The sequence below is a fragment of the Lontra canadensis genome, unplaced genomic scaffold (assembly GCF_010015895.1).
Source record: "Lontra canadensis isolate GAN:19392208 unplaced genomic scaffold, GSC_riverotter_1.0 scaffold8, whole genome shotgun sequence".
Classification (NCBI taxonomy): domain Eukaryota; kingdom Metazoa; phylum Chordata; class Mammalia; order Carnivora; family Mustelidae; genus Lontra; species Lontra canadensis.
The window spans coordinates 12,414,050-12,438,490 of NW_022631002.1; the positions used below are offsets into that span (position 1 = coordinate 12,414,050).

A 24,441-nucleotide genomic window follows, 5' to 3' on the forward strand; every position below is an offset into this window, starting at 1 on the left:
GCCCATCTTCTATTCAGTGATTAATGTCTCTCTCATCTCACCCTCAACTCCCCATTCTATGGGCCACCTCCTCCCAGCAGCCATTCCCGAAGTTCAGGAGTCTGGGGCTGGACTTGGTGAGGACCAGAGCCAGAAGCCAGCTGGAGCCACGGGCTGCCACACGGGGGCTCCCGGGAGGTGGGCGGTTACGAGATCACGCGGCATCATCAGGTATTGCACAAAGTCCTTTTATTCTCTGCAGCACAAGGACCCCTCCCTGCGGACCCAGACCCTTAGGCCCACAAGGAACTCTATCTACAGACACGAACAGGACAGTGATAAATAGCAATCCTGGGGTAGTGGTTTCAGACGGATGGTGCTGGTGTGTAGGGCTCAGGGCAGAAATGTAACGTAGGCCAGGAGTCACAGGCCAGCTTCCAGGTGAGTGAGTTCGTTACTGCTGGGTTAGGAGCAGAGAGGGCTGTTTAAAGGTCCCAAGATCCGAATGTCCTCGTGGCAGATGGGAGAGCTGGCTGGACGGATCCATCGGGAGAAGGAAGGATGCCTCCCAGTGGAAGCTTCCCCTGCCCCTCAGTTCTTCACATCTCCCAGGCGGAGCTGCGCAAAGGAAGTGGCCAGCTCCAGTGCCTCCTGCAGGCAGCCCACATTCTTGCCTGTGGCCTGAGCGGACACATCTTTGCCACCCCCCTTGCCGTCCATCAGGCCTGACACCTGCTGCACCCACTCACTGGCTTTCAGGCCCCGGTTGGCTGCATTCTGGAAAACAAAAAGTGGGAGTCAGGACAGAAGACGAGACTGAGGAAGACATGGAGAGGGGAGGAAATGAAAAAGGATGGGGGAACCCCTGAGCCCGACTCCTGCCCTTCCGGGTGCGGCTGCCAGGGCTGAAACGGATCCTACAGCTGGTGCCCCAGCCCAGGTGAGGCACACGGAGTTGCCAGGCCAGATATCAGCACAGTGGAACGTGTTTCCCAAGGAGATGGCCTGAGGGTAGGGGTGCTGGAGGAGGTGACAACCGGGGCCAGGAGGATGGCTGTTTCTAACCGGCGGCGCACGCACACAAGGGCCTTGGCAAACAACTTTGGGAAGATCCAAGCTTCCAGCACCGTTCCCCGCCGGCGCAGGGCTGCAGGGTGTTCTGACCTGGGGGACTTGACACAGGCATGTGATCTTGCCAGCGTCATTGTCCACTGTGAAGAGCATGGCAGAGGTCTGAGGGGAATGTGTCTTGAAGAGCTTCAAGGCTTCATTCAGGGCCTGTGGGAAAACCTGCTGTCAGGCCAGGCCTAGGGACAGGGAGCCAAGCTCTCCACTGTACAGCGAGTCTGCAGAGCCCAGTTCTCAGAGCATCCCCTGTGCCCCCCTCTCTCAGAGCAGGTGCTGGTCCCAGGAGACTGTACGGGGAGGAGAACCCAAGCACAAGGCTCTGCCCACACTCTAGCTCTGAGGTTCGCCTTCCATCCCGAGGAGCTGGAGCTCTCCAGTCACCGGATCTCTCCATGGCTCAACCTAACCTCAATCCCAGAGAGCGGGCCATCAGGCCACCATTCCATGAAGAGCCACAAAGCTCACAATTCAGCCACCAGAGGGCTGATCCCCCGAGAGGAGACAAGTACTGGACAGGCACAGAGCAGCACGTGGCATCCCAGCCCCTTGCCTTGGCCGAGGCGCCGCTCTCCATTTCCAAGATGACAAGGGGCTGGTTGGGGTTGCTGTCAATGAGCTGCTTTGTCTTCTCCAACACCTGCAAGGAAATCCAGAGGAGAGGGCTCAGGTCAAAGGCCCAGACAGCTGTCCACACAGTCTCCGCCTGGGTTCTCCAGGCTCCCTTCCACCCACCAGCACGGCAGGACTCACGCGCTTCTGAACATCAGCTTTGCTAGCCCGGTCTAGGTCATCCATGATCTTCTTCAGGGATTTGAGATTCTCCCTGAATTCATCCTTCTGCCACTGGGGGATGACTGCAGTGGCCAGGGCCTGGAACCAGAACCACAATACCACCGGAGTCCAGACCACAAGGAGCTAAGATGTGAGGCCCAAGACCAGCCCACCATTCTGGCTCTGAACACCAAAGTCTTTTCCCTGACTCGTATCCAGGAGGAAAGAAAAAACAAAAAGGTATCCACTAGCCTAGAGACCATTCACTCTATGAGCAACTACTGGTGCCATACCGAGTAGGGCGAGTGGGAAGGGGGCAGACACAGAGAGCTGGTTCCCACCAGGCAGTGAATATAGACTGTGACAGGCTCAAAGGAAGCCTCCACATAACAGCCATGAGGCGGCCTGAGAGCAGTGGGCACCCCTTTTCCCAACTCCCTCAACACTGGTGCCCCCTCGTGCTGAGAATGGGCCCTGCCGTCGGCAGTGGGGCAGCTAGCGGATTCCGGGGGTCCACAGGCCAGGATCCACCAAGCCCCCTGTGGGGCCACTGTACTGAGAACCAGGACCTGAGGCTTCTGCAGGGAGCGTCCGATGCATCCAGCCCTCAGCAGGGCCTAAGGAGGGAGGCAGCCCGTACCTCACCAAGGTCAGCGATCTCCCTCTGCACGTCCTTATTTGGCGCAGTCTGAGCCTTCACTTTGGCCTCCATGACTGAGAGAGAGTTCTTCAAGCTCTCTGCTTTCCTGAGGGCCTGGAGAGGGGCAGAGTTGTAAACCCCCGTGCGGTAACCTTCAGCTTCACTCTACCGGTAAACTGCTGGCGCACTGATGGCAGGTTACGGAACAACACGTCCCCAACATGGCAGAAGTTTCTCTTTCTTTAGGGACCAAGTGCTGGCAGCCTCACGCCCCAGGAGGGGCGCCCTCCTCACGCACCTGACTAGTACAAAGACTGTACCACCCCAGGCTTGGGAGAACCAAAAACTCCCGAGTCAGGAGCCCTTCTCACCCCAACACAAGAACCGATCCTCAAGCCTCAGCACACCTACAGTCCCCCCGCTGGGGCAACCATCCCCGTGCACTGTGCGTCTCAAACTAGGCATGTACCCTTGGGGAGATGTGAGTGAGTGCTGGGGCACTGGAAGCTACAGCCAAATTATGACTTACCCTCCTAGAGGCTGAGAGATGATGGAACGAACAGCAGAATTTATGTATATTTTTAAAGATTAAAGCCAGCACAGTTAGGCAGTTCCACACAGTGGTGGCTCTCTTTTGCCATGTGGGGGTCACTGGAGGACAGTTCGGGGGTAGCACTGTACTTCCAATTCTGAGCATAGCAGCTATGGAACCGTCTACACTATAAACTCACAGACTGCACGACTCCTGCCTTGTTCCCATAAGCCACCACCAGCTGCCACACTTACCTTCTGGGCTTCGGCCCCCGTGACGGCAACGATCCTCCGGATGCCCTTGGCAATAGCTTCTTCACTCACAATCACAAAAGTGCCCGCGTGACTTGAATTCCGCAGGTGCCTGAATGGAACAACAGAAAGTCCACAGTGACCAGAGAACCCATGCACCCTGGTCCTTACCGCACCCGGGAGCCCATGGTGAGGGCCTGAGGTCCCTGAGATCCGGGGGAAGCTCCCTCAACAGGACAAGGGGAAGAGGCCCTTCACGTGGATTTCAGGGGAGGACTCAGGCCAGGAAGCCCAGCAAGTCAGAGAAAGCCCAGCTGGGGCTGAGAACACGCAGGCACTGAGCAAGACACCACCTTTCTGAGCCTCAGTGTTCTCGGGTATAAAATGCGGAGAATTCTCCCGCACAGGCCTACTGTGAAACTCAAATGAAATCAAACAAAAGTGCTTTGTAATCCTTAATGCCCAACACAATGTTCGTGCTGGCAGACTCTGTGTTCATTCTATTTCTGGTCCCCTTTGGAATAGAAACTATAGTCTTCTGTCCCTGTCACTAGCTGAGAATACCCAAGGATTACCTTTAAAATCTCACCACAATCCTGTAAACAGGTTTTATTCCCCAGGAGCTCAAAGAACCCTAAAGTTCTTGGGCATGCTGTCTGCAAGTGTATGTCTGAGAACTTTGTTTTAGCCTTAGAAAAGTAAGAGTGGGTCTAGCCTATTACTCACATCCTCCAAGGACAGCACCAAATTAACAGAAAGCGAGTCCATCCACTGTTCCCCCATGTACTCACGTTCCCCCACAGAACTCAACAGAAGTGAGCGAGCCAGCAGGGCCAGAGGGGTCATCCAGCAGCTCGGACACGGGGACCCCAATGGAGACGACTCGCACAGGGTCAGGGTAGGTTTCATCAAACACAGCCCGTAGGCCCTGGATGGCTTTAGCTGCTGCCAGGGGACAATCCTGGGTGTAGACAGGCTGCATGGAAAGAAAACAGAACAAAGCTGGGGAAAGATCTCTGGAGGTGCAGTACAAAGCAGCAGGGAAAGCACAGTCTTACAGGCAGGACTCTGGTTTTTAATCCTGGCTCTCATCATGTGCCCTGAGCCTCCTGGAATAAGGCACCCAGGTGTAAAGTCAAGAAGCTCAAAATAGGAATTCCCAGTTGCTTTGCTAAACTGTGAACCAAATCTTCTTTTTTGGTGGACCAGATCTTAGATGTGCTGCATGTGAGACAGAACCAGAAGAGCTCTGGAGGGAGTGGAGCAAAGATCTCCCTCTGCCCCCTGCCTAGAGTCCCTAAGGTCCCTCCACCCCACGCAGCTAAGAATTACAGCTTCGAACAAATTTGTGTGCTCTGCAGGATGTGGTCCCATGAGGAAGAGCATCAGGACTGCGGAGAGGGCTCCACGGAGAAGGACGGCGATGTAGGAAGGAGCAGGGCTCACGGCCCGAGAACTGATGCACAGTCCAACCTACCTTGGCTGCCTCAATCATCTGGTTGGCTATCTCTTCGGCTTTCTTGATCTGCTGGGTGGACATGGCTCCCTTGGCAGTGAAGTCAAACCGAAGGCGGTCAGGAGCAACCAGGGAGCCTCTCTGGTCCGCTTCCCCGAGCACGGAGCGCAGGGCGAAGTTCAGGATGTGCGTGGCTGTGTGATTGCTCATGATGGGCCTCCGTCGGGGCTGTGGATGGCAGGGGCAGCTGGTGGAGAGGTCTGCCAGTCATCCTGCAATCCCTGCTCTCTCCCTCCCGACTGCTAGAATTCTTAGTTGGACACGTGGCTGCCCGGACTAAGGGCTACATCTCCCCATTTCCCTTGAAGCGAACTGTGGCCATATGACTACATTCTGATCAGTGTGTTGTGAGAAGATGTGATACACACCCTTAAAGGGAGGGAACACGCCCTCCCCTTCCTCTTTCCCACTACCTAGAGTAAGAAATAAGAGTTGGCCAATTATGGCCTGTGGGCCAAAATCCAGCCTTTTGTCCATTTTTATAAACGGGTTTATTGGAACACAGCCAAACCCACATGTTTATACATTATCTACGCTGCTTCTGTGCTACAGCACCAGAGGTGTATGGTTGTGACTAAGACGGTATGGCTCACAAAACTGAAAATACTATCTGGAACTTTGTTTAAAAAAAAAAAAAAAAAAAGTTTGCCAACTCCTGACCTAGAAATGGATCCAGTGGCTACCTTCCTGGACTGTGAAATGAAGGGCAACACCGCAGGAATAAGGACAGAAAAACAAGCAAGGAAAGGCTGGGCCCTATGACTTTGTGGGGCAGAGTATCTGTATCAGCTTGGACTTGGAGATGAGAAACACACTTCTACCTTGTTTTAAGTGACTGTTAATTTGGAGCTCAGTCACATGAACAGAACCTATTTCCTAATACAGGATCCCAGGCTCCTGAAGAAGTATTTGCAGTTAATCTGGAGAAAGACCATCTCCATGAAACAAGTCTATAAATCTCAACTAAAAGTCACTGTCATCTGGGGCACATGGCTGGCTCAGCTGGAGGAACTGGTTAATCTTGATCCCGGGGTTATGAGATTGAGCCCCACACTGGGTATAGATTATTGAAAATAAATTAATTAAAATAGATAAAATCACAGTCCTCTGACTTAAGAACATATCCATTTAGTAACTCACAGCTGCACCCATCACAGAATGTTCTCTTGCATCAGACTTAGAATAATCTCACGAATTCACTTAGGAGTGACAACCATGATTGGACCAATTTAGAGCCAAAGGAGATGAATTATTTTCATAATGTGTATTGAGTCACTATGACATACACTTGAAATATCTTAGAATTTTGTATGTCAACTATACCTCGATAAAGCGGAGATTTAAATTACAAAAATAAAAATAAAAGGGAGAGGATTACTAACCAGGTCCAACGCCAAGCAGTATAATGTAACTCACCTCATCAATAAACAGCCGGACCTGGTCCCCGACTCTCAGGCTGCCATAGATGGTCCCTATGTGCAGCACATACCCTCCTCGCACCTGAGTGTTCTTCACTGTGAATTCTGTTTTCTAAGGGGAGTCCAGGGGAAGAAAATATATATATATATATATATATGAATGATATCCTCTCTCTATATCTACATATTACACATTCTCTAAGCTCCTCCTTCCTAGTGTTTACCCACATTATACCATTAATACCATTATTGTATACATACACGCGCACCATTATCCACTGAAAATTAATCAAAAGGAATCACACAGAAGTGGAGCCCAGCGGCTAGAAGGGGAAGCTAGAACCGGAACAGTAATAATTTCAGAAAGAATTTGTCAATTACCGAACCAAGTGGAATGCTCGACAGGAAAGGACCATCAAGTACGGGCCTTCACAAGGAAAGATACACACTGCATCTCCTAGGAGAAATCAACTACCCTGCAACTCAGCCAATGAGAAACCACCATCACCCCAAGCTTGTGATTTTCTCCAGTGAACTTTCCTTTAAAATAACCCCCCCCCCAACTTCTTCCTCTGCCTTCTCCATAAAATGGCAGTTCCCCTCCTTCCTTTGCAGGACTTGCCTGTGCTTTTGCCATAGCTCGCGTGTCCCAAATGGCAATTCTCTGCTACTTCCCAATAAACTCACTTTTCCTGGTAAAATACCGGTTTCATTTTTACAGTTGAACGGTACCTGTATTTACCGTTAAAGATACAGACCACTTTATATGTGTACAAATATATGCGTGTATATACACAGAAACAGACGTTCCCTTAAGGAGCATGCTAGAGAATGTAAAGCCATCGTAAGGAAGCTGAGGTCCATGAGACGAGGTAACTCTCCAAGATCACAGAGTCAGCAGTGCAGAGATAGAGGCTGAGGCTTCTGCAAGCGAGTCTGCCCTCCAGAGAGCTACATCTTATTCATGAGGAGAGCCTGGAGGAATCCAGGATCAGCGAACACAGCCCAACCACAGGGATCCTGCTAAGCGGGACCTAACTGCAGTGGGATCAGTGGTACAAGAGGCAGCTCCCTTGGCCTCAGAAACACTGACAATGGACCACACCCAAAGATCACTTGTGTCTGCTCCCCAGGGCCAGGAGTGTGAGAAGCCAGAAAGGCTACCCCGGCCCGCGCGCAGCCCTCTGCCGGACGCCCCCGTCCCTGCTAACAAGGATGAGCTCACGTCTTCACTGTTGTCCTCCACCTTCAGCAGGTAGCCTTCATCACAGATCTGCCCGCCCTGCTCGGCATAGAAACAGGTCTTGTCCAGCACCACTCCGCACTCCTGGCCCGTGCACACTTCCTCCACGAACATCTTGTCCCTGCGCAGAGCCATCACTGTCGCCACCGCGCTCTCAAATGCTGGACAGAAGGAGGGGAAAGAGGGTCAAGGACTTCACTCACACATTCGTGGCTGTCTTTGCTGGATTCTATTTCTCAAACTCTCCTTAGGTCCTAACTGTCTGATTTTATTTTACAATCGAGACCATTAGACTCCCCAAAAGGGCTTAAGAGCGGGGAATATAACACTCAGTAGAGTGACCGCCTGTCAGTTTGCTTTGGACCAGGGGAGACTTTCACATCACTGGGACAGTTCTGGTCACTCTACCTCTGAGCTGTTGAACAGGAACCTAGTGAATGTGAACATTAGGACTAATAATAAATTCCCTACTCCCAAGGTCAAGTCATAAAGAATATATTCATTTTGTGGGCCTGCATGGATAGGGTTAGGGATCTCAGCTGATGCAAAAAAGCAAAAACACATATTGCCTGTTTCTTTGATTCTTAACTTCAGAATGCCTCTATTCTATCCTTTTCTCTTTACTTATTTATTTAAGTTAAGTAATCTCAGGGCACCTGGGTGGCTCAGTCAGTGAAGCGTCTCCCTTCAGCTCAGGTCTTGATCCCAGGGTCCTGGGATCGAGCCCCACATTGGCCTCCTGCTCAGCGGGGAGCCTGCCTCTTGCCCTCCTTCCCGCTCCTGCTCTCTCTCACTATCTCTGTCTCTCTCAACTAAATACATAAAATACTTTTTCAAAAATAAAAAATAAATTAAGTAATCTCTGTACCCACTGTGGGGCTTGAACTCATGACCCCAAGATCAAGAGTCACATGATCTACCAACTGAGCCAGCCAGGCGCCCCTAGAATGCCGCTATCCTGATGCAAAATTCAGCAGCCACTGAAGATTGTATCAGTGCCAATTTCCTGGTTTCCTGAAAGGTGTTACAATTAGGAGAAACTGGGTAAAGAGTACGAGGACTGTCCCTCCCATGTAAATTTTTTTCACAACTTCCTATGAATCTGTAATTCTTCCAAAATAAAGGATTAGAAAATTAGTAGCCATGGGTCTCTAAGAGTATAAAATTACAGAGCACGACTCTACAGGACTACATACAGGAGAGGCTCTGCTGAATGCCCTAGGTTGCTAATCTTGAGACCTGGCCAAGGTACGCACAGTAACGCAAGAACGCACCATAGCTCCCACTGGAGTCCGAATGGTAATTATACTTTGGGGAATCATCTGTTGCTTCCAGACCCTTCTCCCGGAGCTCTTCAATAGCATAGATGTCCAGCATAATGAGGTCTTCCCCTCCAGCTCCCTTGCCCTGTGATTTCAGCTTCCAGTAAGAGAAATAAACAGAAGTTACCCCAATGCGGGAACAAGAATTCTGAAGGACCCCAGACTGCTAAACTAAGCCCAACAGAAAGCTCTAGAACAGTTTTTTAGTCTCAACACTACCAACATTTGGGGCCAGGTAATTCTTTGTTGTAGGGGGCTGTCCACGGTAGGATGTTGAGCAGCACCCTTGACCTCTACCCACTTGATGCCAAAAGCATCCCACACTCAGCTGCGAAAACCAAAAAATGTCTTCATATATTATTGCCAAATATCCCCTGGGGCCAGAATGCCCCTGTGAGACACTCACTGGTCTTGGGAAAAATGGAATTCCGAAGACTTTAATGGAGGGAAACTCCTATTCTTCGCAGCCAAGTTGTGCCTTGTTTAGTGTTCGGTTTTCAGCTCACTCCCTAAATTCTTTACCTGGGCCAGTTTCCTCTCCTCTTCAAATCCATCCATATCCACCACCAGGCCCTTCTCTTCAGCAATCAGTCCTGTGAGATCCACTGGAAACCCATAGGTGTCATAGAGGAGCCAAGCAGTGTCTCCTGCATGGCACAAAGGAACTGTGTAAGAATGACATGGAAGTCCCCTCCTTTGCCATCTCAAGCACTTCCCAAAGGAAGCTAGCAGTGACAAAAGGAACTGGAGACAAGGCTAGTTAGTATTGATTCTGTGCACTTGTCAGAAAATCCAACAAATCTTTCAGACTGATCTGGAGGAAGTACAAGAGGTCTCCCGGAAAAGTTTTGTTTCTTAATCGGAACACAAGTGTTCCCTTTGTGGAAATTCATCAGGCTTTCCCCTTGTGCATTATGCTGCAATAAGAAGTTAAAAGAAATTTTTAATTTTCCAGTCTAGTTTAAAAAAAAGAAAGAAAGCAAAGCTGCAGAACAGTACATACCGTATGTTCCATGATTGCTAGAAAACACACACACGACCCTACATACATATGTATGCAAAGAGAGAAAAGTCCTGAGTGGTTATACAACAAACTCTTAAGAACTGTTACCTCGAGGTAACAGGAGGAAAGAGAATCCATTTTTTACTTCCGTGTTATTTAAATACTTTGCCACATTAACATATTACTTCTATAATTTTACTATAAACCCCATTTTATACCAAAAGCAGTATAACCAAGCTATCCTTAGCCCTTGGAGACAGGGGACTCCACTGTCAATTGTGATAAAGGGCTTTCCTCTTCTGGAAAGATGAACCTGGATGAAGAAAGGAACAAACTAGTCCTTACCAGGAATGGTTTTACAGTCTCCCAGGCTCTGAATTTTCCTGTCCAAAATGCGGCGCCCTCTGCTGAGAGTCTTAAGAAACTGCACTTCTTCTTCATTTATGATGTCCTTCACCATATCTGGGTCCTTCTTCAGCTCAGGAAATGCATCACCCTGGCAAAGGGAAAACAGAGACGTGGACTCCTTGAAGACAGACCATTCCATGAGCACCTTAAAAACTCTCACTAACAGTATGCTAACTCCCACCCCAGCCCTCTAAGCTACATGCACTAGCAGAACAGAGGTAAGCAGGGAGATACACCTACCAACGACTGGACGACAACATCTACTAATGTGGCAAAGAACCCCCTGCTGGCATTGAGTTTCTCATGGGAATATCGGACAGCCCGGCGGAGAATCCGTCTCAACACATACCTGAAACAGGCAGAAGACCACCTCCTCTAGACAACCTTCCAAGCATTTTTTAATGGGGTTTTTGGAATTCTACCCAAAGCAAATGACCAGCATTTCGACTTTTCCAGAGACTTTCTTTTACCTAAGTCCTTTTTTTGTGAGCCCCTGAGGACATTCATTCCAGCAGAAAACTCAGGAATATACCCAACAAATACGTGTTTTTCTACCACATTCTGCTGACCCAGAGATGGAGTCAAGTTCAGCCCAGACGGCTGATGACTCAAATCTCAGGACCTGCCTATCAGTAAGAAAACTACCTGGGGCTAATCAATATGGAGCCCATCCCACCCTTCCAATATCCTACCAGATAACCTAAAATACAACCTCTATCTTATCTTGTACTTAGCAACAGAGACTTAATAAAAGTAGCAACTCTGTAACACAAGCTGAAACTCTCTTAATCCCTAAAAAATACAAGGATCCCTCCAACTACCTAAATGACAAAGAAAACAAGCAAAAAGAATGGCTTTAAGTTCCCGGAGAGTCATCAAACTCACAGTGGCAGTCCTAACCCTGCCCCATGTGTAACAGACTTACCCCCGCCCTGTGTTGTCAGGTCGGCCACCATCAGCCAGTGCCACGGTGATGGTCCGGGCATGGTCAGCCAGCACCCGATAGGCCATATCGATCCCATCAGCATCATCAGCACCAACTTTCCCCGAGTATGGCCGGGCACCTGTGCCCTAAAGATAAAAACCAGGAGGCAGCTCATTAGGAAGCACCCTTCTGGCACCACCTTGCCCTAGAAGATTCCACGAGAACTGAATGGGCATAAGGGAAAGGATGACCCTCTTCCCAGATCTTTTAATACTAAGAAAAGGGACAGAAAGAGCCTCCAGCCAGACCCCTGCACTCAACAAACCTCAGTACCTTATGCTTAGAGCTTCTTAAGTTATTAACAATTCAATTAACAGATGGTCACAGGTACCCTTAGCTGGCAAAGACATGATTATTTTACCTTTGACAGTACTGCTGACAGTACAACCTAGAAACTTCCACAGACATCTGCATGTTTGCAATAGGACCAGTACCTTCTGAATGGCTTCGAAGTAAGGAACAAAAAGGTCAGTGTCATAGTTGGACATCTTATTCTGCAGTACAGACACCAGTCGTTCCAGGCCCATCCCTGTGTCGATGCTTTTCTTAGGAAGAGGTTTCAAAATGCCATCGCTTTCCCTGCATGATCCAGAAAAAGAGAAGTTGAAACAAGGACTCTAGGTGCCACCTCTCCCCGCTGGTTAAAACTCTATTATGTAGCACAGATGACAGGCTGTGACTATTTGCCACCTGCCTCTGCCTGATTTGTTGGGAGGAGAGTGGAAGGGAAAACAGAAGTACTCTGGGGCCTATGAAAGAGTGAGGCACGAGCCTAGGTGGCTCAGTCAGTTAAATGTCATGATCCCAGGGTCCTGGGATTGAGCCCCGCATCGGGATCCCTGCTTCATGGGCAGTCTGCTTCTCCCTCCCCTTCTTCCTCTTTCCACCACTTGTGCTTTCTCTCTCTCTAACAAATAAAATATTTAAAGAATAAAAAATAAAGGGTGAAGCAGGTCTCAAGGAAATGAGCTTTAAAACTGCAGTCCATGGGGCACCTGGGTGGCTCAGTAGGTTAAAGCCTCTGCCTTCGGCTCAGGTCATGAGTCCCAGGGTCCTGGGATCGAGCCCCGCATCGGGCTTTCTGCTCTGCGGGGAGCCTGCTTCCCACTCTCTCTCTGCCTGCCTCTCTGCCTACTTGTGATCTCTGTCTGTTAAATAAATAAATAAAATCTTCAAGAATAAATAAATAAATAAATAAAACTGCAGTCCACAGGGGCACCTGGGTGGCTCTGCTGGTTAAGCATCCAACTCTTGGTTTTGGCTCAGGTCACGATCTCTCAGTTATGGGATCAAGCCCCACATCAGGCTCTGCACTCAGCGTGGAGTCTGCTTCAGATTCTCTCTCCCTCTCTCTCTCCCACTCTGTCTTTCTCTCTCTCTCTCTGGTCAAATAAATAAATAAAATATTTAAAAAACCAAAATAAAATAAAATAAAATTGCAGTCCAAATTATAGCAAAAATGACATTATAGGAATAGTCCTGAAGCAGGTACTATGTGAAATAAAACTAATTTATAAAAGATTAGGTCCACCAGTGACTCAGATATCAGAGGGAAAACCTGAGAAATAAAATCTAAATAATGTCCACAAGATCCCCTGATGTCTTTAGTTTTGCTTTAGCTCTGTTCCACTATCCCCAAAGATGAGGATGAGAAGACAGCCTTGTGCTCTGAGTTCCTCTTTCTCTACTTGGCTCAGGGAAAGGTGCTGCTATTAGCAGGAAGAGTTTAGGACCCCAAGGCCACCTGTTATACTGGATGAACACAAGGTTCCAAATCTCCAGCACATTGGGGTCATCCTGGTTGACGAGGTGTGCGGCATCCCGGCCACCAATCCGGTCATAGTGAATCTCACTGCAGGGACCACATGGGCCCGTGTCACCCATCTCCCAGAAGTTATCCTTCATGTTGCCAGGGAGGATTTTGGTGTCATCCAGCCTGCAGAGAGTAAAGAAGATAAGCTCAGTTACAGCCAAGGATTGACAAGGATTCTTTTCTTTTTTAATTAAAGGTTTTATTTTTATTACTTATTTGAGAGAATGAGAGAAAGAAAGCATGAGAGGGAGGAGGGTCAGAGAGAGAAGCAGACTCCCTGCTAAGCAGGGAGCCCTATGCGGGACTCAATCCTGAGACTCCAGGATCATGACCTGAGCTGAAGGCAGTCGCTTCACCAACTGAGCTACCCAGGTGCCCCCACTGACAAGGATTCTGCCCAGACTTGTATCCACTACTAAAGGAGATCCTTATGCATTCCTATTAAGAAAAAAAAAAAAGGCACCCTCATTGGCAATGACTAAGGCTGGGCCGACACAGCAGGGGCTAAGGAAGCAGGACAGGATTCTTCTCAGGCGTGACTGCAACAGAATACAAAATACACATAAAGCTACGTTCATAACTAAACAAAAATGGGCAAAGACAGGGATAGAGCCTAGAAAGGAACACATGAAAATGAAAACATCTATGCTCATATGACCAGAATTTAAGCAAATACTTACTCTGCAGATGTTCCTTCATTTAAAAAAATGGAAACACCAGAAGCATTAAAACAGCTGCTGAGTATTTCGAGTCACTTTCCTATGTCTCAATTTAGTCAACTTTCTCACCTTAAAATGATACCAAGATGCATTTAGTAAAATTAAAATTATTTCTAAAATACTGAACCCTCCTGAGAGCTGCTAGGTAAGACAGGCACTCAGGAAAGATTGTCCACACTGGATAAACAGGGTCCAGATACACACGAGCCAAGCAAAACAAGATTCCCATTCAAGTATCTAAGGTTCGCGTGTGTTACTGGCCAAAATGTACAAGTGCTTGTAGATGACAGAATCTAAGCAAGGAGGGGTTTCAGACCAAGTACCAGGGGAAGCTGGATTGAAGTAATATTACCGGAGTCAAAGTAATTAATTCATAAATGAATGAATGAAACAGCAAAACCGCTAAGTGTGGTAAAAAGCTATACCTTTTCTAAGAGTTAAAGTAAAAAGAAGAAAATGAACAGGGTGCCTGGGTGCCTCAGTCAGTTAAGCGTCTGACTCTTGGTTTCGGCTCAGGTCAGGTCATGATCTCTGGGTGCTGCGATGGAGCCCCATGCCTGGCCCCCTGCTCATCATGGAGCCTGCTTGAGATTCTCTCTCTCCGCCCCGCCCCCTACTCACGCTGTGTCACGCTCTTTCTCAAATAAATAAATCTTAAAAAAAAAAAGGCAAAGAATGCACCAAAGGGTAATTGTTCCTAGTCACTCCCACCTCCATCTCAAAATGCACAGCCTGAAACAGGATAAGGCAATGCGCCCCAAGCCCTAATAGCCCACGGCAGCACCAAGTCAGAAATCACTTCACTCCTCCACACTCAACATGTGAGATGCATTCTTACCCCAAGTTTTGCCAGATCTGTTTGCACTCCAGGTCTGGTTCTAAGCCAGCTGTTTCATCCCCACCAAAGTAAGTAACATAAAGCCTCTCAACTGGAATGCCAAACTCTTGGGTGAGAAGCTCCAGAGCCATCTTACATGCCAATTCCTACAAAAAAGAACAAAAAGAAAAATGCGGAACATGGCCAAGCCAAAAATCTATTTAAGCTAAGTAGAAAAGTGCAGACCCGAGGAATGCAAATATAAAACTACAACATCTACACAAAATTCAGACAAATTCAGGATCAATTTATAGAAGATATCCAAAACATAAACCGGGATCATCAAACGCTAGGCACTGCATCCTGGAAGGCTTAGACCTCCTCTTTGAGCTTACCTTGAAGTAATCTCCAAAAGACCAGGAGCCCAGCATCTCAAAGAAGGTGTGATGATAGACATCCTTGCCCACGTCATCCAGGTCGTTGTGTTTGCCGCCAGCCCGGATGCATTTCTGGGTATTGGCAGCTCTGCTCAGCTTGGCCATGGGGTGAGATGGGTCAATAGTGTTCAGAAAGATGGGTTTGAACTAAAAAAGAAAGGGAACATTTCAGCTTTGAAGGAGGTGTCGATCTATCAGGTGGTCATGTGGTGGCAGGTACAGACCACACAGAAACTGTTGTTTGTGATTTATTTAATTTGCCTGGAATACAGAGACACTTGTGAGGCACATGGCCTGACAGGGCAGAGGCACAGGCAGCCTATCTGAGAGCAGCTTCTCCCTGGTCCTTGCTCTCGAACAGTCTCCACCATTGCTAGCAATACCACCTGCACCAGGGAAACACCTGCTGGATCTGTGTATCAGCCAGAGGCTGATGTGGTGAAACCCACGCTTCCTCAGGAGTCTCTGGTGGTCAGGGCTTAGGACATCCTTCTGGAAGAACTAGTCTAAAAGTGATGTGCTGGAGGCACCTGGCTGGCTCAGTTGGTAGGGCACGGAACTCTTTGATCTCAGAGTCATGAGTTCAAATCCCACACTGGCCACAGAGCTTACTTTAAAAATAATAATAATTATTATTATTAAATTATTATTTTAAAAAATGATGTGCAGGCTTAATGGTAAAGGTGATAAGGAAGAAAAAAACTGAGACCTATTAAGGGAGTAAAATCAGCACAACTTGATGAACGACACATGTGCAGAAAAGGTATTATTTTGCTCTCAGGATTTATCAAATTACACTTTGATGTAACATTGTTATGTAAGTTTATTTATTTTCCCACTCACTAGACCTGTCCAATCTGGTAGCCCACCAGTCTCCTGTGACTTGTACAATTAATTAAAATGAAATTATTAGTAATTAATCAAAATTTTCTAAAAACAAAAAATTCTGTTCCTCAGTCACATCAGCTTACTAATCACGCATGGGGTGCCTGGCCAGCTCAGTCGGTGAAGCACGCAACTTTGGATCTCGGGGTTGTAAGTTTGAGTCCCATGCCAGGTGTAGAGATTACTTAAATAATATAAAAACCTAAAATAAAAAATCATCATACATGGCCAAGCCATAGAACATTACCATCATTGTCAAAGTTCCATTTGACAGTTCTGAATTAGACCATGAACCCCTTAAAAGCAAAAACCGTATTACTTATCTTTGTATATCCAGTATCTAGCATAATACCTGAAAAAGGGCAGATGCCTAATAAATACTATTTTTAAATGTTTAAAAAAAAAAAAAAAAGCAAAAACCCATCAAGGTATTTCTGATTAAGAAGCAGTAAGAGGCAGTACAGCACAAAAGTTAAGCTAAGCAAACGACTGCTGGGGTTCCAATCCATACTCCAGCATTCACCAGCTATGTCAGCTTGGGCAATTTACCTGAGCTGTCAGTGCATCAATACAAAGTGAGCATTAAATGAGTCAGCTCACATAAAAGACGTAGAACAATTCCTGGCACATAGTAAGTGCAAAGTACATCAGTCTAATAATTACTGTTATTCAGAGAACTTTAGGACACTGGACTCCCCGGGCGCCTGGGTGGCTCAGTCATTAAGCGTCTGCCTTCAGCTCAGGTCATGATCTCAGGGTCCTGGGACTGAGCCCACATCGGGCCCCCTGCTCAGCAGGAAGATTGCTTCTCCCTCTCCCATTCTCCCTGCTTGTGTCCCCTCTCTCGCTGTCTTTCTCTATGTCAAATAAATCTATAATATCTTAAAAAAAATAAAAAAAAAAAGAATAAAAACCAAAAACGAATACTGGACTCCCGTTCTTCTACCAAGTATAGTTGACACATGTGGGAGAAGATAAAACTCATGCCTAGGAATGCCAGAGTAAAAGAGAACCTTCCCAGTATTCCAGAAAACCCATCACCTTTCAAGTCCACATAAAATTAGTGTCCCCTGGGGCACTTGGGTGACTCCGTGGGTTAAAGCCTCTCTGCCTTAGGCTCAGGTCATGATCTCAGGGTCCTGGGATTGAGCCCTGCATCAGGCTCTCCGCTCAGAAGGGAGCCTGCTTCCCCCTCTCTCTCTGCCTGCCTCTCTGCCTACTTGTGATCTCTCTCTCTGTCAAATAAATAAATAAAATCTTTAAAAAAAAGGAAAAAAGAAAAAAAATTAGTGCCCCCTATTCCAGATGTAGACAAAGGACTCACACATATAATTGAAAACATGTGTATAATTGTACAGCTAATGTTATACAAGATGGAAAGTGTTCCCACTGGGGCACCTAGGTGGCTCAGCTGGTTAAGTGTCTGCCTTTGGCTTGGGTCATGATCCCAGGGTCCTGGGATCCAGCCCTGCATCAGGCTCCCTGCTCAGTGGAAAGTCTGCTTCTTCCTCCCCCTCTGACCCTCCCCTGTGCTCCAGTTCTTGCTGGCACACATGCTCTCTCTCCCTCTCTTTCTCTAATGAATAAATTAAAAATCTTTCCAAGGGGCGCCTGGGTGGCTCAGTGGGTTAAGCCGCTGCCTTCGGCTCGGGTCATGATCTCGGAGTCCTGGGATCGAGCCCCGCATGGGGCTCTCTGCTCAGCAGGGAGCCTGCTTCCTCCTGTCTCTCTGCCTGCCTCTCTGCTTGTTTGTGATCTCTCTGTCAAATAAATAAATAAAATCTTTAAAAAATAAATAAATAAATAAATAAATAAATAAATAAATAAAAAAAAATAAAATAAAAATAAAAATCTTTCCAAAAAAGAGGGGCACCTGGGTGGCTCAGTGGGTTGAAGCCTCTGCCTTCGGCTCAGGTCATGATCTCAGGGTCCTGGGATCGAGCCCCGCATCGGGCTCTCTGCTCAGCAGGGAGCCTGCTTCCCTGTCTCTCTGCCTGTTTCTCTGCCTACTTGTGATCTCTGTCAAATAAATAAATAAAATCTTAAAAAAAAAAATTTCCAAAGAAAGAAAGAAAGAAAGAAAATGTTCTTGTTCCTACTGCCTCTAATTTTCTATGTCAGGAAAGAAAAGAAAATATCAACTTATCAGTTAGTACAGAGTGAGACACATTCTAAGGGCCAGTCGGTCCACAGGGCTAAGGGTTCCAAGAAAACCACCAAAGGAAAGTCCTGAAGGCATTATGTAACCTGAATCCACTTCCAGGCCACAATCAGCCTGATAAACAGTGTTCAATATCACAACAAAGTTTTCAAATTATCTTTTAAAGGTCACTACTCTAAACATAAATCCTACTAATAAAGTTTCATCAGCAGTGGATCCAAATTGGCATTGGTGGCGTAGCTTCGAGAAAGAGTTAAAAAAAAAAAATCATTATGGGCTCCTAGGTGTCTCAGTCTGTTAGGCATCTGACTCTTGATTTTGGCTCAGGTCATGGTCTCAGGGTCCTGGGATTAAGCCCCATGTGGGCTCCAAGGTCAGTGGAGAATCTGCTAGAGATTTTCTCTTTCTCTTCCACTAACCCTTCCACCGACCCCTACACATGTGCGCACACTCTCTCTCTAAATAAATAAATCTTTAAAAAGATTTAATTAAAAATATAATTAAAAGATTTAATATAAAAAATTAATATAAAAGGTAAAAAAATCAATAAAGTTACATGACTCAGAATGCGAACAAAAGCAAAGCTTTTTTTTTTTTAAAGATTTTATTTATTTATTTGACAGACAGAGATCACAAGTAGGCAGAGAGGCAGGCAGAGAGAGAGGAAGGGAAGCAGGCTCCCCGCTGAGCAGAGAGCCCAATGTGGGGCTTGGTGATTCCAGGACCCTGGGATCATGACCTGAGCCGAAGGCAGAGGCTTTAACCCACTGAGCCACCCAGGCGCCCCCAAAAGCAAAGCTTTGAAAGAATCCCGAAGTACTCACTTATTTTATAAAGAAAAAAATAAGGGGGGGGGCTGCCACCTGGGTGGCTCAGTCCATTAAGCATTTGCCTTCAGCTAAGGTCATGATACCAGGATCCTGGGATCAAGCCGCATGTCAGGCTCCCTGCTTGGTGAAGAAGAGCCTGCTTCTCCCTCGCTTGTGCACTCTCTCTCAAATAAATAAATAAAATCAGAAAGAAAAGAAAAGAGAGGAAAGAAGGAAGGAAGGGAAGGAGGGAGGGAGGGAGGAAGAAGGAAAGAAGGAACCAAAGAGAGAGAGAGAGAGAGAGAAAAAAAAATAAAAGAAAGTGAAGAAGTGAAGGAGAATCACAGTAGCTGGGTGAACGGGTCTCTTCAGGGCTCAGGAAGATTAATCTAGCCAATGACTAAGAAAACATAGCTTTTTCCTTAGAAGAAAGTAAAGGCAAAACTTTATACAGAGCAGGGACACCTGGCTGGCTCAGCTGATAAGACATGCAACTCCTGAACCGCGGAGTCCAAGTTAAAGCCCCACGGTGGGTATAGAGCTTATTTAAAAAAATAAATTAGGGGCGCCTGGATGGCTCAGTCATTAAGTATCTGACTTTGTTTTGCTCAGGTCATGATCCCAAGGTCCTGGGACCAAGCCCCACAGCAGGCTCCCTGCTCGGCGGGAAGCCTGCTTTCCCTCTCCCACTCCCCCTGCTTGTGTTATTGCTCTCTCTGTCTCTCTCTCTCTCTGTCAAATACATAAAAATCTTATTAAAAAAAAAAATTTAAAGCAATTAAGGAAATAAATAAATAAAGTTAAATCAAAGAAAGAAAAAGGAAAAAAACCCTTCTTACCTGGTTCATGCCCGCGTTGGCGAAGAGCAAAGTGGGGTCGTCCAACGGGATGGTGGCAGAGGAGTGAACGTACGTGTGCCCATTTCTCCGGAAGAAATCTATGAATCGCTGCCGGATCCCACCTGCCGTCAGGATCGAGTCCATCTTGAAAATAACCCTACGGAACTAAGCAGAGGGAAAAAAGAAGGAAGATTTGGGGAACTGAAACTAAGAGAGAAGCAGGCATTATGCAAGGCTCCTGGCTTCTCAAACCAAATCAAAACCAGGGCCCCGGAAAAGCTGTTTGATCCTAAAACCTCTATGTGGTAACGTCCAAGGCTAAAATCATTATCGAAGCAAAACTCGCCGCACTAGCAGTCAAGGGTCCCGCGTGTTCTTCCTGCCCATGCCAACCTCAATAGGTTCAATACACCCACACATCAAGTAGAGCAGGAGTGTTTCTTCGTGTGTTCATTTATTCCAAAATATGAAGATGTACAGCGCATCCTCTGTGCCAAGGCCTAGGCCAGGAATTAGGAAATGGGAATGAAAACCTCATGGTTTACCGTCCAGCAGAGACGCCAACTAGGAGATGCGGGGGTTGCTCAGAAGACCTGGGCTCCAGTCCTAGCTGCAAATCCTTAATGGAGTTACTTCACTTCGCCAACACAAGGACGGGTCCATATGAGATGGACTCTAAGGCCCCTTCCAGCTCTGTGTTCATCTACATGCCTACAATCGTGCATAGTCCCATTATCCCTAAAGCCAGGGTCTCTAGGTTTGGCCTGACCACCTTAGGGAGGCTGCTGTCAACAGTAGTGGACCTGGGGATGGGGCCAGTTATACAAGGAACTGTCTGCAAGTAGGACGATACCTGCCTCCACGTAGCCTGAGCACCCCCACAACAACTGGCTGGCAGACGGCTACCTTCCCAGCCATTAGGTTACTGAGGGGTGAGGATGCTACAGCCACACTGAGGAGGTGGAGCTCAGAGCCAGTAAAAGAGAAAGGGGTTCAGAAGAGAGAGAAACTAAGAAATGATACAACTTGACAATGTCAAAGCTCTTTCACACTTACTATGATTTCCCTGAGAGGCAGGTTGGGAAAAAGTGACAGTCCCTGGTGAGCAGGTGCCAATCACCAGCATGGTACTACAGTGCCATCAGCACTGGCTGTCCAGAAAAATGGGAACCATCTGGCTGACATTAGTCTCTAGAATTCGAGACCCAACTCTAACCATAAATAAGTTACTGAGTCCCAAATTTCTTTTTTGGGTTTTTTTGTTTTGTTTTGTTTTGTTTTTGAGAGATGGAGAAAGAGAGTGCACACGCTCAAGTGCAGGGGAGGGGAGGAGAAGCCAATGTGGGATTGGATCCCAGAACCCTGCGATCATGACCTGAACCGAAGGCAAGACGCTTAACCCACTGAGCCCGATTTCCTTTTTGTGTAAAAAAGTAGTATCCAGGGATGCCTGGGTGGCTCAGTGGGTTAAAGCCTCTGCCTTCGGCTCAGGTCATGATCCCAGGGGCTCTCTGCTCAGCAGGGAGCCTGCTTCCGTTCCTCTCTCTCTGCCTGCCTCTCTGCCTACTTGTGATCTCTGTCTGTCAAATAAATAAATAAAATCTTAAAAAAAAAAAAAAAGTAGTATTTACTCCGCCTACTCCCGGCTGTTGTGAGACAAAACCCATCCGACACTTGGAAGCAACTTGTAAACTGGAAAGCCCTAAAGGAACATGGGTGCTATTACTTCAAGTCACTTAGTGCAAAGTTGTTTTTTCCCTTCTTCTAAGAAGATAAAGATGCACACAGTGATTCATGGTTAACCACAATTTCAAATGATTAATTCACAATTCAATCAACTACTTACGGAAACAAAAGCCCTTTGAGAAAAAGATGGTGAAACACACTGGCTGAAAGAACCCCAGAGCAAACTAAAACTCCCACAGATAAGGACTTTTATGCCCAGGCAAAGGAGTCAAGGCTGGGGTTTTTAGAAACTTTGCCACACCTCATCCCTCCTCATCGTGGCTCTCAATCAGTCTTAACGGTGACAAAAATTAATTTACAGTGCCAATTCTGACTGAGCAACATCAGAGCAGTTTCAAAACGTTCACTGCTCCTCCTCTAAACAGGCTGAGGGAAATAAGCTGCATCCCAAAAGACTTCCCATTTTGCTTACTCATTCAACATATATAAACGCATACTGTGCGAGGAACCAAGAAGAATGAGTTTACGCCCTCAACAGGGAGACAGTCATACAGAAAGAACTGCAAAATGATGCAAGGATCCGATATATTCACAATATGCCATATAGAGGCAGGACTCTTAAAAGGCACGTCACCATCACAAATTCACTTATTCAATATATACTGGAAGGCTGTACAGTATTTATATCCACTGAAAAGTGGGAGAAAGGGTGGTCCTCAGATTCTACTTCCCAGAAGAGGCTGTAAAGGTCTGGAGTACCTTAAATCACAATGGCTTTTGGGTTTAAGGCACCAGACTTAGGACCTTTCAATGTCTTCTTCATTTGCCAAGTAAGTTGTCTACCCTATCCCACTCTTTTCCATTCCCTAGTTATCTCCTCGACTTGGATATAGCAATTCCGAAGACATTTACTTAAGGAAGCCTTCTCCTTCTTGGCCAGATTCTCCCTATTCCCCCCCCCCCCCCCCCCCCCCCCCCCCCCCCCCGCCCCCTAGCTTCAGGTGTCTTCCTTTAAAATTTCTACACCCACTGGACTGCTTGCTTGTTCAACGTCCATCTCCCCCATCACGCTGTAAGTTCCACCCCGGTGAGAATCATCACTGATTTTTGCTCACCATACGGGAATAGCCCCAACATCTAGTCCAATGATTGCTAAGTAAATATTTCAGGATTAGGTATGATCCTTTAATAGCAAACTGTCAGCGAACTGGAAGCACACCGGGAAATGCACTCTCTTTTAAAGTACCAGCAGAACACGACGGGGCACACACAGTGCCTCCAGATAAACCTGAACGAGTACCGCCTAGTTTTAAGAATTTAGGAAATGGGTCACAGGGGAATTCCATCCTTCTAGCCCACCCTCGCACACACCCCCAACACACACAGAACCTCCTCGCCCATCCCGAGGAGATAAAACCTCAGCTTTGGGCAGGTAGTCAATGGCAACCGTGATCCTCCCAAGGTCTTGGTCCTCCGCAAGGCCATCCGAGGCCACTCCGGCCGCAGCGCCCAAGGAGTCTGAAGATGTCGCTCCCGCGCTGCGCTGTAGCCCCAAGTCCACCGCAGGCCCTGATTCCAGAGGCCTCGTGGGGCCTGGCCCCAGGGACCTGCTGTGGCGGTTGCGCTTTCAGGCCCACGACCTAGCAGCTCTAGCGACACCGCAAATCTCTCCGAGGCCCGTCTACTTCTCCCGAGGGTCGCCTTCCCCAACTCCTCCATAAGGAACCCCCACCCAGAGACCGAGGTTACCTGGTCCAGCAGACGCGCAGCGGCACCGGCCGCGAGCCACGACAGACCGCAGCCTTCACAACCCTGCCCAGTCAGAGCGCCCCGCTGGAAATTGCACCGCCCAGCCTTATCTTTACGAGGTATTATTGGTCAGTCTAGATGCCAATCAACCTGAGCACGAATCAGCTTACTAGTTGGTTCCAGAAAGGCGGCTCTATGTCGGCTGATGCAATGGCCCGGAATAGAAGGGCAGGGATAAGTCACGTGACCGGGTATGCGGGCTTCTGGAAGTCGACATTTTGGTTTGCAAAGCCCTTATAGTTGACCCGGTTAATAATGGTAACCGGCGACGTGTGTTTGTTAAAGGTCACAGCTCTTGGTGTACAGTTCTGTTCATTGTGGAAATATGTTACTTTCGTATATAAAAGTGCATTCTATACATAAGGACGGCCAAGCTCAAAAGCCAATTTAAAAGAAAAAAATATATATACCACTTGAACTAGCTTCCCAGTTCACCCCAACTCATTAATCATATACCACCTAACATTTGTTGAACATGCAGTATGCGCCAGCACTGATGTAAGCTTTCGAGCACAACAATGAATGAGTTATAATGGAGTTACTAATGTTACCTGTTTTTAACAGCTAAGGAAACTGAGGCACCCAGAGGTTAAGACAAGGACAAAACCAAGAAAGACAAGTGTTTGTTCTGATCCACATTGGCCCAAAATAACATATTTGGCCTAAGCAATCTGAGAAATGGGTCAGACTTTTGTGCCACCACAATTAAAATGGAAAGCCAAAGTTGTACAAGTTATATTTTCAAAATAAAATAAAGTGATATTGGTTGTAGTCTCAATACCTTTATTATGTTGCTGAAGTTGTCGCTATTAGGATAGCACCTTCACTCGTGAAAGAATTAGAGACATATTTACAAAATTTTTTTTCATTCACCCAATGACTGTGTCAATACACATGAAGAGAAATAGTTGAGGCCCAAATGTAACCTTTTTCTAAGCATTCTACTTGAATTATCCAGTTCTCTATGATATGTTTATCTTGTAAGTAATGCAACTATAAAATAGAAAGAAAACTATTTTTTTAAGATTTTGTTTATTTATTTGACAGAGATCACAAGTAGGCAGAGAGGCAGGCAGAGAGAGAGAAAAAAAAGGAAGCAGGCTCCCTGCTGAGCAGAGAGACCGATGTGGGGCTCAATTCCAGGACCCCAGGATCATGACCTGAGCTAAAGGCAGAGGCTTTAACCCACTGAGCCACCCAGGTGCCCCAGGAAAACTATTTTAATGCAATGCAAATTGTGTATTATAGGAAAATTCTTATTCTGGGCTAA

At 47.1% G+C, this 24,441-nt stretch overlaps 1 protein-coding gene across 1 annotated transcript; it reads right to left on the bottom strand.

Annotated features, from left to right (window-relative positions):
• Positions 1 to 206: 206 nt before the first annotated feature.
• AARS1 (alanyl-tRNA synthetase 1) lies at positions 207 to 19,835 on the bottom strand. Its single transcript, XM_032853966.1, has 20 exons — positions 19,677 to 19,835; positions 14,941 to 15,129; positions 14,567 to 14,712; positions 12,941 to 13,132; positions 11,631 to 11,775; positions 11,137 to 11,282; positions 10,452 to 10,560; positions 10,149 to 10,299; positions 9,323 to 9,447; positions 8,753 to 8,897; positions 7,461 to 7,639; positions 6,234 to 6,347; positions 4,779 to 4,985; positions 4,093 to 4,277; positions 3,305 to 3,413; positions 2,519 to 2,632; positions 1,858 to 1,977; positions 1,658 to 1,744; positions 1,144 to 1,257; positions 207 to 756 (listed from the first exon to the last, which is right to left on the bottom strand). Exons 1-20 carry the CDS (start codon positions 19,818 to 19,820, stop codon positions 571 to 573), a joined length of 2,907 nt encoding a protein of 968 aa, XP_032709857.1. The 5' UTR covers positions 19,821 to 19,835; the 3' UTR covers positions 207 to 570.
• Positions 19,836 to 24,441: the final 4,606 nt, after the last annotated feature.